The 18,701-nt window shown below is 56.3% G+C and overlaps 2 protein-coding genes across 3 annotated transcripts; both read left to right on the top strand.

The window, feature by feature from the left end:
- Positions 1–212: 212 nt before the first annotated feature.
- On the top strand, positions 213–4,001 carry MRPL12 (mitochondrial ribosomal protein L12). Of its 2 annotated transcripts, none has more exons than XM_053568086.1 (5): positions 213–370; positions 951–1,137; positions 1,339–1,422; positions 3,347–3,481; positions 3,607–4,001. In XM_053568086.1, the coding sequence occupies exons 1-5, from the start codon at positions 297–299 to the stop codon at positions 3,721–3,723; spliced, it is 597 nt and encodes a 198-aa protein (XP_053424061.1). In that variant the 5' UTR covers positions 213–296; the 3' UTR covers positions 3,724–4,001. The 2 variants fall into 2 exon arrangements, with proteins under 2 accessions (XP_053424061.1, XP_053424062.1); XM_053568087.1 differs by lacking the exon at positions 213–370 and adding an exon at positions 503–818.
- A 2,784-nt stretch (positions 4,002–6,785) lies between these two features.
- SLC25A10 (solute carrier family 25 member 10) lies at positions 6,786–14,450 on the top strand. The gene is made up of 11 exons (XM_053568085.1): positions 6,786–7,540; positions 10,440–10,559; positions 10,963–11,077; positions 11,165–11,213; positions 11,445–11,486; positions 12,215–12,258; positions 12,342–12,412; positions 12,686–12,778; positions 13,037–13,114; positions 13,344–13,400; positions 13,483–14,450. The coding sequence occupies exons 1-11, from the start codon at positions 7,448–7,450 to the stop codon at positions 13,582–13,584; spliced, it is 864 nt and encodes a 287-aa protein (XP_053424060.1). The 5' UTR covers positions 6,786–7,447; the 3' UTR covers positions 13,585–14,450.
- The last annotated feature ends 4,251 nt before the right edge of the window (positions 14,451–18,701 follow it).

Here is an 18,701-nt window from a genome sequence, read left to right on the forward strand (position 1 = left end):
AGTTCCGCGCCCGGGCCAACAGCCTACAGCCATTGCTGGCCTGCGCAGCACCCTACCACCGGCTGAAAGGCGATTCTGCTCATCCTCACTGCGTCTGCGCGGCGTACGACCTCGTGAACAGGGACGGAAGGAGAGGAAACGAGTGCGAGGAGTGGCTAGAGTGTCTTCCTTCCCCCTTATTGGCTCCGCGGCATCAACGGCTAGAGCGTCTTCCACCACTCGAATGCCCGGCACCGTGGTGGATAGAGCGTCGCCTCCTCCGGGGGAGCCGCGTGTGACCTTCCAGCGGCGCACAGATGCTGCAGTTGACCGCTCGCCCCCTGTTGGGGCAGTGTCTCGGGTTTCGGGGCGCTGCGCTCCGTCTCGCCAGGTACCCTGGGCTCCTGGGGCTCCAGGACTGGCTAGTGGGCAGGTTAGGGACGTGGGACCGTTCTGGAGTTCGGTGGCGGGCCGGCCCGCTCGTAGGTTCCGGCTGGCTGTATGGGCGGGAATCCCCCGGTACGCACTCTGGTCTTGCGCGGCATGGACGCGGCGAGTACTGGAGTCGGCCTCGCATGACCTTGGACGAGGAGTACTTGGAGTCCTGCCCCTCTCTGGGCTGCAGTTCTTTTCGTAGCAGGGCCCCGTCAGTGCGGGCCCCGCGTTCGGAAGGCGCTGGGCAACACATTGCGCCCAAGCTGTGGCTTTTCCGCGCGGGATTGGCGTTTGGGATGGTATTACTTCAAATGACCGTGTGGGTTTCTCAGGATCCTTGGAGAATTTAACTGGGAACCTCTTTATCCTCTTGGACCCTCTGGAAGTCTGAGAACCCTGGCCAGGTCACTCCCATTCCTAGTGACCATGAGCTGAGCTCGTGGCAGCCAATTGTTTCCCTGGTCTCTGGGTCTCGGGGTCTCTCTGCACTCCCCTGCCCTCAAGGGCTGACGGCTCTGTTTGAATTGGGGGGCTAGGCAACAGGTGCCAGGTGTTTGTGCAGTGCGACAGATGAGGAGCAGCAGCCAAAGGAAGGGTGAGGCCCTGGCAAGTGCTCCACTGGATAATGCCCCCAAGGAGTATCCCCCCAAAATCCAGCAGCTGGTCCAGGACATTGCCAGCCTCACGCTCCTGGAGATCTCAGACCTCAATGAACTTCTGAAGGTATCAAAAGGGAGCAGGGAAAAAAAAAAGAGGGAGCACAGGGGCTGGGGGCTGCTGTCTTTTCTTCCTGGTATATTTTGGGAGTTTGGTAAATTGTCAAAAGTGTGCTTCCCCAGGTGCAAAGATCATAGCCTACTTGTTCTTTGTCAGTCCATTCTGGGTGTGATGGCCAGCTGTCGGCAATATTCTCTGTCTTTGCAGAAAACATTGAAGATCCAGGATGTGGGCCTCATGCCGACGGGTGGGATGGTGCCTGGTACTATCCCCACTGCAACAGCCCCTGAGGTGAGCTGGGCCAGGGTCTCAGGCAGAAAGGCATCTCTGTGGTGCCCACATACCTCTTGCTATCCCTCACTTTAGGTTCTCTGCTGTCACTCTGTGACCAGGACATCTGTGTATGCTTTCCATGGCAGGCTCTGCCACAGCCTCCTAGGACCTCTCCCTGCCAAGGACGCAGGAGTCTCCACAGTGTGGAGAGTTTCTAACAAGGGAGCAGACAAAAGAAAGGAAGAAATAAACAGTTGAATTATATCAGATATCAGAAAAATGAAGGGGCGGCACCTGCAGCTTAAGCAGCTAAAATGCCAGCCACATACACCAGAGATGGCAGGTTCAAATCTGGCCCAGGCCTGTCAAACAACAATGACAACTATGACCAAAAATAGCCGGGCATCGTGGTGGGCACCTGTAGTCCCAGCTACTTGGGAGGCTGAGGCAAGAGGATTGCTTAAACCCAAGAGTTTCAGGTTGATGTGAGTAGTGACACCATGGCACTCTACCCAGGGGGAAAGCTTGAGACTCTGTCTCAAAAAAAAAAAAAAAAGGGGGCAGCGCCTGTGGCTCAAAGGAGTGAGGCACCGGTCCCATATGCCGGAGGTGGTGTGTTCAAACCCAGCCCCAGCCAAAAACTGCAAAAAAAAAAAAAAAATGGAGGGAAGAAGCTTAAGGATGGGGGGATGCAGTCTCAAGGAAGGCCACAACAAGGTTAAAGGTGAGGAAAACTGGGAGAGTGGGACAGCCAGCCACTAGCCCTGACACAATGTCTGCCTGGTGTCCGAGGTTCGAGGAGGTGGAAGAGCCCACATAGGTGAGGACAGGGAAAAGTGATGGGCAGGTCCATGCTCTGGACTGCTGGGAGCATATTTGGTTCTCTTCAAGGAAACCAGTAGGCCCAAAACGACATTGTCCAATCCCTGCCTTCAACTGTGACCCCTACTGGGGGAGCCAGTCAGGTTGTAGAGGGTCCCACATTCCAGAGGCAATGTGCTCCCATGGGACATTACCACTGTGCCCCCAAGAACTGGGGTAGGTTCAGGCTGCATATTTAGGCCAAGACTAGGCAGGATTGCTCTTTCAACCTACTGTATACACTGGATTGTCACTGAGAACGAGTTGGGTGTGCTGACCAGGAAACAAGTCCATACTGGCTGGCCTAGGGTGGTTCAGACAGCTCCTCTTCCTGGCTCATGCTGGGTCAGGTGACAGCACGCCCATCCGGCCCATCGTAGGTCACTTGCAAGGGTAGAGTCTAAAGTGGCCATTGATTTTTCATTGATATGTTCATTTGGCCTTGGTTAAGGACAAGAGTGGGTACCGTTTTTTCTGTTAATCTTTTTTTTTCTTTTGAGACAGTCTCACTTTGTTGCCCCTGGTAAAGTGCCGTGGTATCAAAGCTCACAGCAACCTCAAACTCTTGGGCTCAAGTGATTCTCTTGCCTGAGCCTCCCAGAGTGCTAGGACTATAGGCGTGAGACACTGTGCCCAACCCGCAACCTCAAACTCTTGAGCTCAAGCGATCCTTTTGTCTAAGCTCAGCTTCCCAAGTAGCTGGGACTATAGGTGCCTGCCACAATGCTGGGCTAGTTTTTCTCTTTGGAGAGGCCAAGTCTCGCTTTTCCTTAGGCTAGTTTCAAGCAGAGTCTTGGGGGAAGGAGTGCACATTCACAAGCATATCTGAGTGGTAGATTCAGGTCTGATCTGTGACTAGCAGAAGGGAGAAAAGGCACTGGTTTGTTGAGGGACATAGCTGAGAAACTTGCCTTCCATCCAACTCCAGGCTTCGCTGGGCCATCAGCTTGGGCCATAGGTTGAGCTAGGAGTCAACCTATGCTTTGCCTCATGTTCCTGTGGGGCTCCAGGATAGGGCAGCCCAGCAAGAGTGTTGGCTTCACGCCACCTCTTTCTTACTCATTCTTTTTTGTTCCCCAAGGTGGTAGAAGAAGATATCCCCAAACAAAAAGAACGTACACATTTCACTGTCCGCCTGACAGAAGCAAAGCCAGTAGACAAAGTGAAGCTGATCAAAGAAATCAAGAACTACATCCAGGGCATAAACCTTGTCCAGGTATGCACAGAGGCCTCTCCCTAGTGGTAGGCGAATGTGATGCTTCTTGGTGCTAGTCCCTCTCAGGGCCTTTTTGGTTGTGCCAATCCAGGGCCCCACAGTTCTGACTTTGCTTTCTGACACAGGCAAAGAAGCTGGTAGAGTCACTGCCCCAGGAAATCAAAGCCAACGTTGCCAAAGCAGAGGCTGAGAAGATCAAGGCTGCCCTGGAAGCTGTGGGTGGCACCGTTGTTCTGGAGTAGCCTCTGGCTTTGAGGACTTGTGTTCAGGGTCCCTGGGACCCTGGTGGGGCCCTGCCTACTATCTATGCCGCCTGCTCTTACCCCCAGCACCAGGGAGTGGAGGAGTGACAGCTGCTGGTTCCAGGTGGCCAGGTCAGCCTGGTCAGGCAGATGGACCTACTATGACCAGAGAGAGGGACAGCTGCTGCCTGCGTGAGGCACCGGGAGAATGATGTGAGGACACCCAAGAGACATTGTCCTCTGGTGGCTGCTGAGAAAAATACAGTGTGCAGCTTGCAGTGTGTGGAGTGCTGGCTTTCTGGCAATTGGGGAGGCCCCCAGGGCCAGGTAGTTTGAGCCTTGGAGAGGCTTCTTTCTCAGCAGGATCTGACCCATGTGCAGAAGCCCCGTTGAAGCAGGCAGTGAACACAGGCATTGGGGCCTGGTGTGAGGCCACTGACTCCAGTACTGGGCTGGACAGCTCCTGTCGTGCTTATAGGGGTGAGATTTCTATATGAAACCTCTGAATTTTCAGAATTTCAGCCCTCATCTTAGGCTGGTGGAGGTGGGACCACCCCTAAACCAGCACAGGAGGGGGAGGGAGGGTGCATTTTGCACTAGCAGGGCTGAGACAACAGCCACTCCTCAGGCTTTGGGGCACTCTGGGGCCTGAGCAAAGTGACAGGGTGGGGTGAGCACAAAGGGAGTGGGTGTATCTGACCCAGGCTCAGAGTGGTAGTCACCCCATGGCAGAGGTGAAGAGTGTCCTGGTGCTGGGTAGGCCTGGAGCCCACACTGGTGCAGGGCCCTTGATTCCTTGCTCTCAGGGCAGCAGAGCATAGAGGGACAGTGGAATCCTGCCTTGGTTGGCGCTTGACCTGAGGCCAACTCTAGGAGCTTCAGGCTGAGCCTGAGGGCAGGAGACCACAGGGGGTTTTGAGCACCCACTTAGGAAACCTGCCTGGTTCATAGAACCTGTTCTGAGGTACACCCCTCTGGCGTCAATTTCCCTGTTGGAATGACACTTAAGCACTGCCCCTCTGTGGGGCCAGGAAGGGCCACTGCATGTCTGGAGCACTGCCCACAGCCTGAGGCTGCCCGTGGGGAAGGCTTGCAGCTGGCCCAGGACCTTGAGCAGAGTGTCCCTGACCAACCTGTGGCATGGGAGAGACCGTGTCCTAACCCTGGAAGTGCCCATTGGTCACAGTAGTTGTTCCTTGGGGTTAATGATTCTCCAGCCTTGGGTCATCCTGACCTTTCCCATCAGGGAAGTGACACCATCACCTGCACCTCAGTCTAGGCATGGCCTGCCTGGCACCCTGCCTGCACCCCAAGGCAATGAACTCTGACCTTAGGGCCAAGTCCTGCTTTGTCCCGGGACCAGGCAAGTTGCAGTGTCTTTATCCAAGTTGACAGAGCAAACCCCACAGCTAGCTCAAGTCACTCTTGCCCCCCAGGGACTCCTTGGTACCTGTCCTCGTTCAGGCTTCTGCCAGGCCACTCTGTTCTCCCTGCTGGCAACCCAAGGTGATGTCTACATACTGACCCAGAGGCCTCAACAGGCAGCCCTGTTTTGGTGATCTTGCCCTGCCAGAGCCTTGGACATATGGCCAAGTCTCCATGGCACATTTGGGAATTCAGCTAGTAATCCCTGTGTGCCCCTGACCTGCTATTTACAAACCCACTGTTTCACAGAGAAGCTCCACTGTGTGCAGTAGCTCACCCCTGTTGGTTTGCTTGTGTGTGTGTGCCTGTGTGGCCAGTCATCTTATGCCTCTGGGCACCCAGGATTCCTTCACTGTATCAGAGGCTTAGGTTGTGTTAACTAAAAGAAACTTAATGAGGTTTATATTTTGGGAAAAGGAGAGCTTTAATTCTTATAAAGGGTAGCAGCCTGCCGGGTGGCCATTCCAACAGGTTGGGAAGCAGAGCCCCAACCAGAAGCCAGGCACACATGCTTCAAAGGACAGAGGAACGAGATTTTATGCTGAGGGCAACGCCTGTAGCTCAAGGAGTAGGGTGCCGATCCCATATGCCGGAGGTGGCGGGTTCAAACCCAGCCCCGGCCAAACTGCAACAAAAAAATAGCCGGGTGCTGTGGCGGGCGCCTGTAGTCCCAGCTGCTCTGGAGGCTGAGGCAAGAGAATCACGTAAGCCCAAGTTAGAGGTTGCTGTGAACCGTGTGACGCCACGGCACTCTACCGAGGGCGGTACAGTGAGACTCTGTCTCTACAAAAAAAACATTTTATGCTGAGTGAGTGGTGGGATACACACATTCAACCAGATACAGGTATAGGCGCAGTCACCAATATTTCTAAAGGAAAATATGAATTTGTAACTGCTTTCTATCCTTCTCATCCTTTCATGGCTGGGGACTCGGTTCCAGATTTTTTTTTTCCTCTCAAAAGAGTCTTGCTCTAGGGCGGCGCCTGTGGCTCAGTGAGTAGGGCGCCGGCCCCATATGCCGAGGGTGGTGGGTTCAAACCCAGCCCCGGCCAACTGCAACAAAAAAATAGCCGGGCGTTGTGGCGGGCGCCTGTAGTCCCAGCTGCTCGGGAGGCTGAGGCAAGAGAATGGCGTAAACCCAAGAGTTAGAGGTTGCTGTGAGCCGTGTGACGCCACGACACTCTACCCGAGGGCGGTACAGTGAGACTCTGTCTCCACAAAAAAAAAAAAAAAAAGAGTCTTGCTCTAGCTTAGGCTAGAGTGCAGTAGCCTCAGTCCAACTCACAGCAACTCAGACCCCTGAGCTCAAGATCCTTCTGCCTCAGCTTCCAGAGTGCTGGGATGACAGGCCGTGAGGCACCATGGGAACTCAGTTTTAAGATGTTCCTGGTGTCCCCTTGGCTGAGAAGGGTCCATTCAGTTAGCAGATGCAAACCACATGGTGTACAAACCCAATATTAGGGTCTTGGTAGGTTCTGAGGATGAGGAGCTGTTTTCCCAGCGCCCTTCACCTTTGGCCATATTGTGGATGGGACAGCAGCTGGCAGGCTGAGACTAAGGACACAAGTCCCTCCTCTGTGTAGACCAGCCCTACATTGGCCTTGGGGACTTGGATTTCACTTTGCCCAGCAATGCACCCTTGGGTCCCGAGTGCACCAGTACTTCCGAGGAGTGCAGCACAGACCTGGCAGGCCACTGCCTGAGCCTGAACCCCGCGACCCTGAGGCTTCCAACAGCGCAGCCCCTCCCGCTGCCTGGTGCCTCTTGGTCAGAGCTGAACCGGACTTGGCTGGGACCTCCGGGGAGTCTGTTTGTGCCCGCACCAGGCCAATCTTCTTTAAGTGCCTTTAGTCTCTGATTTTCTCGTAAAGTACAAGCTGACTCCAGAGGTTTTCGATGCCCTCGGGGGCGGGGAGCGCGTGGACTCAAGTCTGCAGCAGCTGGCGAGATCCGACCTGCGGCGGGGTGGCCCGGGGAGGTGCGAGTTCAGGGCCCGGCCTGGAGGCTGACAGGGAGCCCCGCGCGGCACCGCGGGAGCCGGGCCGATTCTGGTACAAGGAGGACGAGGGCCGTGGGGAGCGGGGCACACAGCGCCCGACCGGGCCCACCGGGCTAGGCTCCCGTGGGCCGCTTTAAGGCGCAGGCCTGAGGCCGTTGGGGGCGTGGTTCAGAGCCCCGCCCCCGTGCCGCGCGGGCGCATAGGCTGTGCGGGGCGCGGGCGCGTGGCTGCTCTTTGAACCGGCGCGGGCGCTGTAGCTGGGCCGGGGTCTTCCAGGGGTCTTCCAGGGTCCTTCGGGCCATGGCGGCCGAGGCGCGAGTGTCGCGCTGGTACTTCGGAGGCCTGGCCTCCTGCGGGGCCGCCTGCTGCACGCACCCACTGGACCTGCTCAAGGTGAGGCCGGCCGGGGCCCACAGCCGAGGGCTCGGGGCAGGCAGGGCCGGGGTGAGCGGAGCGTGGGCGAGGGGGCAGGGCGGAGTATAGATTCTTGGGAGGGGAGTGGGGGCTGGGACGGTGGTGGAGGGGCACAGGGCCTTGTGGGGGCGGGGAGGGGGACAAGGAAGGGGCTGGGCCGGGTAGCGAGGGTGAGCAGGGGCGCAGGGGCGCAGGGAGGGGCTGCCCCGGACTCTGGAACCGCCCGGGACATCCGCTCCGGCCGCAGCTCCGGCGTGCTGTGTAATTACTGCGCCCGCGGGCTCCCCACCCCTCCCTGCGCTACCTGGTGGCCTGGACCCTCAGGGTCGCCGCTCGGTGGTCCTGCTTGGAGAGCCTGCGGTGGAGCGACCGAGGCGCCGCCGCCCATTTGCAGGAGGCTTGAGACTCTCCCCAGGTGGTAGCGGAACCTGGAGTGTGCCCCCTATCTCCCTGCTGCTGCCAATTTCTGGCAGGTACCAGTGAGGCCCCAGCACCTGTGACCTTGTAGGAGTCCCTCACTCTCTTGGGACAACTCTCCCCTGTTTGCATTCGTGAACACTTTCTGTGCCTGGTTAAAAGTTGAGGGTCAGGATCTCGGTGGGGCACACTGGTATTGGCACCTAGAGACCCAGATCTAGCATACCCAGGGCTTGAGGGGTCAGCACACTGTGAGAGTGACCTGGGCAAGTGAGTGACCTAGGCATGTCTGCTCTGGACTGCTTCCTCAGGAGGGCGTGCGAGGATCAGTGGGCGTGGGCATTTCCCAGCATGAGCAGTAAGTCACACTTTATTATGCTTATGGGGCAAAATGAGACAAAGGTCCACTTGTTTCCCAGGGCTAGCTAGAGCGGGTTGTTTTCTGGCCCTGTCTCACCACAAAGAAGAGAGGGGCTTGCAGCTTTGCACAGGCTACCTAGGGATCTGTGGGCCTGGGCTGTGTCCCGGGGGTGGTCTGCAGACCAGGAGCAGCCTGCCTGGGCCTGAACAGGCTGACCCTGACTGAGCAGGCTAATCTAGCCCTGGGGCTGACCCTGGGACTGTGACCTGACCTGGAACCCACCTTCCTTCTCCTAAAGCAGTGGTTCTCAACCTTCCTAATGCTGCGGCCCTTTAATATAGTTACTGTGGGCTCAGCGCCTGTGGCTCAAGCGGCTAAGGTGCCAGCCACATACACCTGAGCTGGTGGGTTCGAATCCAGCCCGGGCCCACCAAAAAACGACTGCTGCAACCAAAAAATAGCTGGGTGTTGTGGTGGGTGCCTGTAGTCCCAGCTACTTGGGAGGCGGAGGCAGGAGAATCGCTTGAGCCTGGAAGTTGGAGGTTGCTGCGAGCTGTGATGCTACAGCACTCTACCCAGGGAGACAGCTTGAGACTCTGTCTCAAAAAAAAAAAAAATACAGGTTGGGAACCGCTGTCCAAAAGGGTGAGAATTAGCTTTTCTAATCAGTAAAAGTGCTAGTTGTTGACAGTAAAGGCAAGTTGAGTAGGTGTGGGTTTCGTTGGGGGCACCCGAGACCTCGCTTGTTGGGGAGAGGCCCTCACAGCTCCCAGCAGCCAGGGTTGGGGGTACCTTGGACCTGGAGAGGTGCTGTAGCAGCATCCAGGAAAGTTGTCATCTTTAGTTTGGGGTCCATTTCCCTGCTTCTCACTTAGTGCTCAGCAGCCCCTCACCCAGCCCCAGCAGCTGGCCTCTCACTGTGGCCCTCTGTTTGTCGGGCAGGCTGTGACCCGGAGTTGCCTATTTTGTCCATTGTGAAAGGCTCCTCTGGACACCACTGCCCCCCAGCCCCCACTCTCACCCAGATGCTCTTTGGCTGCAGCCACTTAACTGGAGGGGGTCAGGGAAGGTGGCCACCACAGAAGCTTAGCCCTGTGCCAGGGTGGACAGTGCCTGGCAGCCAGGGGGCTGTGACTGTTTGGAAGATTATTTCAAAGCTCCTGGGTCACTTTGCCCTACAGCCATGCCTAGCCTATACAGGGACTGCTGCCCACGTGGCCACGGCGTGTTTTCATGCGTGGGGGGGTGACTCTGGTGCTGCATCCCCAATCCCCACTAGTTTTGCTCCCCCCTGCCCCTTGAGGGGCTCCCCTAGGCATATTTGAAGGTGGCCATGCATGTGGGGCGGGCACTTAGCTGTGGATGAGCTTGCTTGGAGCCCATGCCGAGGTGGGGACTTTGGGGGACAGATTCTGGCCTCCTCCATCTGATCCTATCAGGCCCTGGTCCACTCTTCTGCCTGGAGTTCTCTCCTTGCCTAGGAGGTGGAGGAGGTGCCATGAGTGGGGACACCAGCCGGTGGGGGAGGTTGAGAAGTGGATAGCCCACACACACCCTAGGCACGTCCCTTGGCTCAGGCCAACCAAGACCACTGTGCCCTGCCCTGGCCGTGGCCTCATGGCATCCCCCCTGCTGAGTCCCCTGCCCCTCTGGGCCCTCTTGGGCTGCCTGTTCTGGCTGCCCCGTTGTCTGGGCTCCCTGGCCATCTGAGTCCTCATAGATCTTTGTCCTTCATGAGACATGCTGGTGGGAAGGGAGAGTCTTGGAGCCACCCTACCAGGCCCAAGTCCTAACGGCAACAGGGGTGTTCGCCTCTCTGTGCCTCAGTTTCCTCATCTGCAAGGCGGGGATGGGGAACCCCTGTGGCAGGAGCATGAGTACTCAGAGCTGGCGTACCTCGGGTGTTTCTCAGGGCCTGGCAGGCTTGCCTGGGCTCCCAAGGCAGCTGTTGCTGTTCTTAAGCAATCGTGTGGAGAAGCATCCAGGCTGTGAAGTCGGGGCCGGGGGGGGGGGGGGAGTGCTGTCCCCTGCCTCAGTTTCCTTTCTCTAGCACTGAGCCCACCGGACCATCTCAGGGTCTGAGAGCACCCCTCCCTGTAGGTGCACCTACAGACCCAGCAGGAGGTGCGGCTCCGCATGACAGGCATGGCGCTGCGGGTGGTACGCTCAGACGGCATCCTGGCGCTCTACAATGGCCTGAGTGCCTCGCTGTGCAGACAGGTGAGCAGTGCAGGTGGCTGCTACCTCCCAGCCCTGGACCGAGGCCCACTGTGGTCGTCTGGACTACTGCCACCTCCTTCCCCAAATGTCTCACAAGGAAGGACCCCTGAGGCCAGAGGGCCTGTTACCCCATGGTGGGTATGGGGCATGGCTTTGCCTTCCATGAGCATTAGTTTAGTTTCTTATGTTGGGCCAAAGACTTCCACTTATAGATGGGGAAACTGAGTCCTAGGAGGGAGAGAAGAGATGTAGACTTGAATTTGTGAGTTGGCTCAGCTGCTTGTTGGCCAAGTGCCCTTAGAAAAGCCTCTGTGTGTCCCTGTGGTCCATAGACCAATGGCTATGCACTGCTTAGGTCTGGGGTGGAGGGCCTGTCCCTCTGAGCTGGGCCCTTCACCCCCAGATGACCTACTCCCTGACTCGGTTTGCCATCTATGAGACTGTGCGGGACGGCATAGCCAAGGGCAGCGAGGGGCCTCTCCCCTTCCACACCAAGGTGTTGCTGGGCTCTGTCAGCGGTGAGTGGCCAGGAGGGAGGGGCACAAGGTGATGGGAGGGGCACCAAAGGTGATCATTTGTTGGCTCTGGGGCTTATGTTACCCCAGGTTTAACTGGAGGCTTCGTGGGGACTCCTGCGGACTTGGTCAACGTCAGGTTGGTGCTCCTGCCCCCCAAGGTTGGGGCTTTCCTGTCCCCAGATGGGCCAGGGCTGGCCAGGGCTGCTCATAGCGCCTGTAGCATGTTCAGCCAAGGTTGAGCCACTTGGGCCTTGGAGTCCCAAGTGTGGGAGGGGCTGGAGCTGCCAGACCCTGGCACACCTGCCCTCCCTGTGGGTACAGCTGCCCACTGGGCGAACTCACCTACCACACACACCCCCACTTTCAGGATGCAGAACGACATGAAGCTGCCCCAGGGTCAGCGGCGCAAGTGAGTCCGAGGCTGGGCTGTGCCCTAGGGGGCCACTGGAGGTGCAGGAGGCCTGGGGGGTGGGGGGGAACCTCAGGGACTCTGCTATGACCTAGCCCCCGCTACAGCAGGCCACGTTTCTTGTGGGCTGACATGGAGTGGTAGAGGGAGTCCTGAGAGCATGTCTGTTCTGGAGTCATTAGAAGTTTCACGGGTCCCCTGGGACATTTGGACCTTTCTGTGTGGGAAGACTTGTTGGATTGAGCTAGCCTGGGGACCAGGTCCCCTGAGCCTGGGTGCTTGAGAGTGGTCTTGAGGGGTTGGGTGCCCCAGTGTGGTGTGAGTTCAGAGGTGTTGAGGTTGTGGACGTCCAGAGGGGCCTCCAGATGCATGGACGGGGTCCCTGCCTACCATCTTTCAGTGTCCAGCATCTAATCTGACCACAGTGAGAGTTGTTTTACCTGCCCCTTGCAAGGAGCCCAGGAGTTTCTGTTTCTGTCTGTGTGGGCAGTAGTGTGCCTGGAGCTCAGACAAACCGGGTGGTTTGGACACAGCCAGCTGTTTGGGGCAGTCGGGCCAGAGTGAGTGGGGTAGGGTTAACTCCCAAAGGGGCTGTCACCAGGTATTCCCTTGGGGTAGGATCTTTGGGGCCTGTGATGGGACATGGTTCTTCTGGGCCCAGGAGGGTCTTCCTGTGGGACCTGAGGGTCAGGAAGGGCCTTATGTGGCCCATTCCATGTTTCCGGCAGCTACGCCCATGCCCTGGATGGACTGTACCGAGTGGCTCGAGAAGGTGAGGTGGGCAGGGATGTTGTGCAGGACTGGGGGGCTGTAGGGATGTGGCCAGCTGTGCAACCTCACTCCTTCCTTGTGCAGAGGGTCTGAAGAAGCTGTTCTCGGGCGCCACCATGGCATCTAGCCGTGGGGCATTGGTCACCGTGGGCCAGGTAGGCTCCTGTGCAGGGTGGGGCTTGGGCAGTGACAACAGTCGCTGCATCTGTCTTCAGAGGGGTTCCAGAGCAGGGCAGTGGGCGCTGAGAGCCCTTGTGGGGAGGTTGGCACAGTGGGTCAGGGCCATGGCCTGCGTGAGATCTGGGGCAAGCTCCTCCCCTTTCTGCCACTGCCATGGACAAAGCACATACTGTCACTGCAGGGCCCTGTCTGCCTTCTACAGAGCTGGGGGATGTCCACAGCCCTGACCATCCCTGTCTTGCCTGCAGCTGTCCTGCTATGACCAGGCTAAACAGCTGGTCCTCAGCACCGGATACCTATCTGACAACATTTTCACTCACTTTGTCGCCAGCTTCATTGCGGTCAGTGACTGGCATGGCTGGGCTGGGGGTGGGGAGGGCCCTGAATTGGTTTTGGGAGCTAAGGACACCTGGGTACAATGAGGGCTCAAGGATGCAGGGGGCCTTGGTGAGTCTGGTGGTGCCTCTCAGAGGCCCAGATGTGGCCACTGGGGACATGGGAACTCACGAGTCAGCCCAGTGCCTGGTGCCTCCTGTGGGTGGGAATAGGGGTGGCGTGGGTGGTGCCTGCAGGCCCACTGCTGACAAACCCCTCTCCAGGGAGGATGTGCCACGTTCCTGTGCCAGCCCCTGGACGTGCTGAAAACTCGCCTTATGAACGCCAAGGGGGAGTATCAGGTGCATGGCCAGCAGGGTGCCGGGGATGGGGTATCACTGTGGTGTGTTGCCTGGGCTGGAGTTCAGTGGCACAGTCACAGCTCACTGCAGCCTCCCAGGGAGGATTACAGGGGATGCCAGGCATGAGCCACTGCTCACTGCCCTGACCCAGGAGGGAGTTTAATGGTTTATGTGTGCCTTTTCATGAGAAGTAGCTTCTTTCTTTATTGCTTCACTGTGTTTTCTACAGGGTGTTTTCCACTGTGCAGTGGAGACAGCAAAGCTTGGGCCACTGGCTTTCTACAAGGTGCGGCAGCTGGGGGTGGGGTGGGGGCGGGTCCCCCAGCTCCTGGCATCTTGGTCTCTCATGTGTCTGTGTCTCCTTCCAGGGCCTCTTTCCTGCTGGCATCCGTCTCATCCCTCACACTGTGCTCACCTTCGTGTTTCTGGAGCAGCTCCGCAAACACTTTGGCATCAGAGTGCCTTCCTGACTGGGACATGGGTACAGGCTGGGCCACCAGGGCCAGATTCTTCCAAAAGGTCCCAGGGTGGGCACCGGAGCCTCACACCTGCTCCTGGAGTCCTGGCCCCTCCTTCCTGGCCCCGCCCTACTCACTGGCTTGCTGGCTGAGCTCATTCCAGTGACCTTTGTCCCCTCCTTGGCCCTCCCTGCCCCACCCCCATGATGGCCGATGGCCGGCCCCCCTTTTGGGCTGATCTGGCTGGTGGGCAGGAACCACTTCTCTCATGGACTTGATGCTTGAGCCCACAACAGTTTCTGTCTAGCACTTGGGGGACATTGCGTATGTGCACCTGCACCTTCTATCTCCCGAGAGAAACATGCTTTTATGTCCTATGAGGAGCTGCAGCTCCCAAGGTACCGTTTCCAGCTGAGGTGAACAAAACGCAGATCAGGAACCAGTGTCAGGAAGGAGGGGCTTCAGAGCAGACAAGCCTGGTCCCCAAGGTCCCTGCCCACCCCCAGCCGCCATCCCCCGATTGCTTTAATGGGTAGTTTTGCCAAAACCTCTCAATGCTAAAAGGCTGCTGCTGTCTTCAAGGACTGTGCCCATGTCCCTCATGCCACCTTTGTTCTTTCCTCCTGGTTCCTTGGGGGAACAGGACCCACACTGGGCTCAGGGGCCTGAGGCAAGCAGTAGGTTGCATCTTGGGGGCCCTTCTTGCCCATGTGGGTGACTGCTGACCCACAGCCCGCTGCTCTGGTTCCGCTGCCAGAGCAGCCTGTCCCCTGGAAACAGAGTTGGCTTCTGCATCCAGCTGCTTCCCCGGTCCCCTGGAAGGGCTGCAGCCCACCCAGCTTTGCAGTGGCTGCTAATAAAGATGGGAGCCATCTGGGGATGATGACCTTTGGCTGCTGGTGGGCAGAGGAATCGGGGGAGTAGGGGCTAGAGGTACAGGGGTGCCCCTTGATTCCTTTAGGGATTGTCCCTCAAGTCCCCTGGCTGTCAGGCCCTGGCCAGTTGTCTACCAAGCCCAGAACAGACTGATGGCCTTGTGATGTCTCAGGACAGTCAGGGAAAGGGGAGGGGCTGGTGGTCACACTGAGACCCTGCCCTAGTCCTGAAAGGGAGACTTAGGAAGGTTTCAGGGGTGTCGAGATTGTGATGTTTGCCAGCTCTGAGAAGAGCTGAAAACTATGTCTGGCCAAAGCTAGTGTTGAGGGCAAAGACCCACACCATCTTCTTGTCCCAGCTTCAGCTGTGACCATATAGGGCCGCTCTCTGTGTGGGTTCCCCCAATCCCACAAGCCCTCCGTGCTCACTGGGTTAATTGGAAGCAAATCTCAGACATGGTGACATTTATATATAAATACTAAAGCCCATGTCTAAAGACATTTAAAAAAATATATATGTATATATATATATATATATTTTTTTTTTTTTTTTTTTTTTTTTTTTTGTGGCTTGGCACCTGTGGCTCAAGCAGCTAAAGTGCCAGCCACATACACCTGAGCTGGCAAGTTCAAATCCAGCCCGGGCCTGCCAAACAACAATGACGGCTACAACCAAAAAAATAGCTGGGCGTCGTGATGGGCACCTGTAGTACCAGCTACTTGGGAAGCAGAGGCAAGAGAATCACTTGAGCTAGGGGTTGGAGATTGCTATGAGCTGTGATGCGAGGTGAGGATGAGAGCTTGAGGCTGTTTCTCAAAAAAAAAAAAAATTGGGGGGGGGCGGCGCCTGTGGCTCAGTGAGTAGGGCGCTGGCCCCATATGCCGAGAGTGGCGGGTTCAAACCCAGCCCCGGCCAAATAGCTGGGTGCTGTGGCCGGCGCCTGTAGTCCCAGCTACTCAGGAGGCTGAGGCAAGAGAATCGCTTAAGCCCAGGAGTTGGAGGTTGCTGTGAGCTGTGTGATGCCACGGCACTCTACCAAGGGCCATAAAGTGAGACTCTGTCTCTACAAAAAAAAAAAAATTTGGGGGGGGCGGCGCCTGTGGCTCAAGGAGTAGGGTGCCGGTCCCATATGCCGGAGGTGGCAGGTTCAAACCCAGCCCCAGCCAAAAAAAGAAAAAAAATTCTTTTTTTTTTTGCAAAAAATGGTCCCCACCTGGCCTTCTCACCAGGAAAAATAATTACAGTAGTAATTCCTTACATGTAAATCTCCAATGTCCTCAAATATACCTTCAGTGCCCAAATTTTCCCAGTTAACTGGGAAGTTAAGAGTTTATTTGAGGGCGGTGTCTGTGGCTCAGTGAGTAGGGCGCTGGCCTAACTGCAACAACAAAAAATAGCCAGGTGTTGTGGCCTGTACCTGTAACCCAGCTACTTGGGAGGCTGAGGCAAGAGACTCGCCTAAGCCCAAGAGCTGGAGGTTGCTGTGAGCTGTGATGCTACAGCACTACCGAGGGCGACAAAATAAGACTCTGTCTCAAAAAAAAAAAAAAAAAGTTTATTTGAATCAGAGTTCAACCAGAGCTTGCAGGTTTTCATAGGAACACTGAACACCCAGGTTGGAAACTCCTAACTGATCCAGAGTTGGTGGGGGTGGGGGAACTAGGCAAATTCCCCCAGGGCCAGCCTAATGGTGAGTCCCAGCAGCTGTACATTAACTCATGGACCATCAGTTCTTGGAGCTGCTTTGACTTGGGGAGTGCATAGTCCTCTCACCCAGCCTGCTTGGAAAGTGCTTGCTTGGGGCAAGGGTTTGGCAGGGCCAGAGCAAGGCAGGGTGCAGGGGTGGATGGGAGGACAGGCAGACTGGGCAGGGCTTCCACCCACAGAAGCCACTCCTAGGAGGCAACAGGGACCAGGGCAGAGGGCAGCCCCTCCCTGGAGAGTTTGCATCCCAGAGGCCCCACTCAACCTGGGGGGCCGTCCCCCAACACTCAGTCCTGAGGTTCCACGGCCTTCACCTAGTCACATGACCCTAAGCCAGAAGCCAATTGACTGCCCACTTGGGCCATGGGGACTTTCTAAACCCTGCACTCAGCATTTCATTAATCAGCCTCAGCTCTTTTTTTCTTAATGTAGTCTTACCAGGGCCGTACCTGTGGCTCAGTGGGTAGGGCAAGGGCCCCATATACCAAGGGTGGTGGGTTCGACCCCGGCCACAGCCAAACTGCAACAAAAAAATAGCCGGGCATTGTGGTGGCTGCCTATGGTCCCTGCTACTAGGGAGGCTAAGGCAAGAGAATCACCAAAGCCCAGGAGTTGGAGGTTGCTATGAGCTGTAACGGCACAGCCCTCTACTGAGTAAAGTGAGACTGTCTCTGGGCGGCGGCTGTGGCTCAACGGAGTAGGGCGCCCGCCTCATATGGCCGAGGTGGTGGGTTCAAACCCAGCCCTGGCCAAAAACTAAAAAATAAATAAATAAAGTGAGACTGTCTCTAAAAAACAAAACAAAAATTTACCACAGGCCAGGCCTGGTGGCTCACGCCTGTAGTCCTAGCACCATAGGAGGCCGAGGTGGGTGGATTTCCTGAGCTCAGAGGTTCGAGACTATCCTGAGCTAGAGTGAGACCCCCATCTCTACCATAAAAAAGCCGGACATTGTAGCAGACACCTGTAGTCCCAGCTACTTGGGAGGCAAAGGGCAAGAGAATCGCTAAAGGAAGAAAGGAAAAAAACATAAATAAAACTTCAAACTAAGATGAGTGAAAACCAGCTGAAATTGAAAGCAAAATTAAAAAAAAAAACTTAACAGCAATAATTTATCATCAAGACATCTCAACAAGGATGCCAAAGAATTCCACTGGGGAGGGCGGCGCCTGTGGCTCAGTCTGTAGGGCACCGGCCCCATATACCGAGGGTGGCGGGTTCATACCCGGCCCCGGCCAAAACTGCAACCAAAAAGCTGGGTGTTGTGGCAGGCACCTGTAGTCCCAGCTACTCGGGAGGCTGAGGCAAGAGAATCGCTTGGGCCCAGGAGTTGGAGGTTGCTGTGAGCTGGGTGAGGCCACAGCACTCTACCAAGGGCCATAAAGTGAGACTCTGTCTCTACAAAAAAAAAAGAATTCCACTGGGGAAAGGGTTGTCACCCAGATTGGAGTGCTGGGGTGTCAGCCTAGCTCAGCAACCTCAACTCCAGGGCACCAGACATTGCCTCCATGACCCTATCAGCTGTAGGTCCCCAAAATGGGACACCTTGCAGAATACCACACTCCTTCCAGGAGCCTCTCTGAGCTCAGCTCCCCCAGCCCTGGGCTGAGTGAAGAGGCCCCTGACTTCCCACTAAGCCACACACTGTCCTTTCCTCATGCACCCTCACTACTGGCCTGGCGGGCTGGTGAAGCTACTGCTCCAGGGCTGACCTGTGAGACCTGGGCCTGTGGCCTCTACAGTCCCCAGCTGCAGCTTCCTGCCCCGCTGGGTGAGTGGCAGGACAGGGCCTTCTTGTTTTCTTCTTTTTTGGAAATAAAGTGTTGGTTTGTGCCCTCACTAGAGTGCCTTGGCATAGCAGCTCACAGCAACCTCAAACTCTTGGGTACAAGCAATCCTCTTTCCTCAGTCTCCTGAGTAGCTGTGACGACAAAGCCTACAAACCTGCCAGCCTTGTGTATGTGGCTGGCACCCTAACTACTGAGCTATGGGCATGAGCCAACACCTGGCTATTTTTAGAGATGGGGATCTTGCTCTTCGTCAGGCTGATCTTGAACTTGTGAACTTAAGTGATCTACCTGCCTCGGCCTCTCAGAGTGCTAGGATTATAGGTGGGAGCTGCTGCACCTGGCAGGGCCTTTTCTTTTTCTTTTTTTCTTTTTTCTTTTTTTTTTTTTTTTTGGTTGTAGTTCCCATTGTTTGGCAGGCCCGGGCCAGATTTGAACCTGCTTAAGCTACAGGTGCCCAGCCTGATTAATTTTCTTACCAAGAACAAGGTGTGTCCTCAGGTAAATTAGTTCTTCCCTGATTTGGAACAAATTTCAGTGACCCCCAAACATGTTTTTTATAATCTCTCCCTTAACTACTTGGCCTTTGGGTTGTTTCCCAGATACGGTGGGTTTTCTGTTGGGTTTTCTGCAGGACAAAGGAGCTGAGATTCTGATTTCCGGACACCAGCAATCTCATTCCCTCTGGACCTGCCCCAAGGCATGAGCTCCCTCTTTAAAAGCCTAGCGCCTGTAATCCTAGCACTCTGGGAGGCCAAGGTG

The sequence above is a fragment of the Nycticebus coucang genome, chromosome 18 (assembly GCF_027406575.1).
Source record: "Nycticebus coucang isolate mNycCou1 chromosome 18, mNycCou1.pri, whole genome shotgun sequence".
NCBI classification, from domain to species: Eukaryota; Metazoa; Chordata; class Mammalia; order Primates; family Lorisidae; genus Nycticebus; species Nycticebus coucang.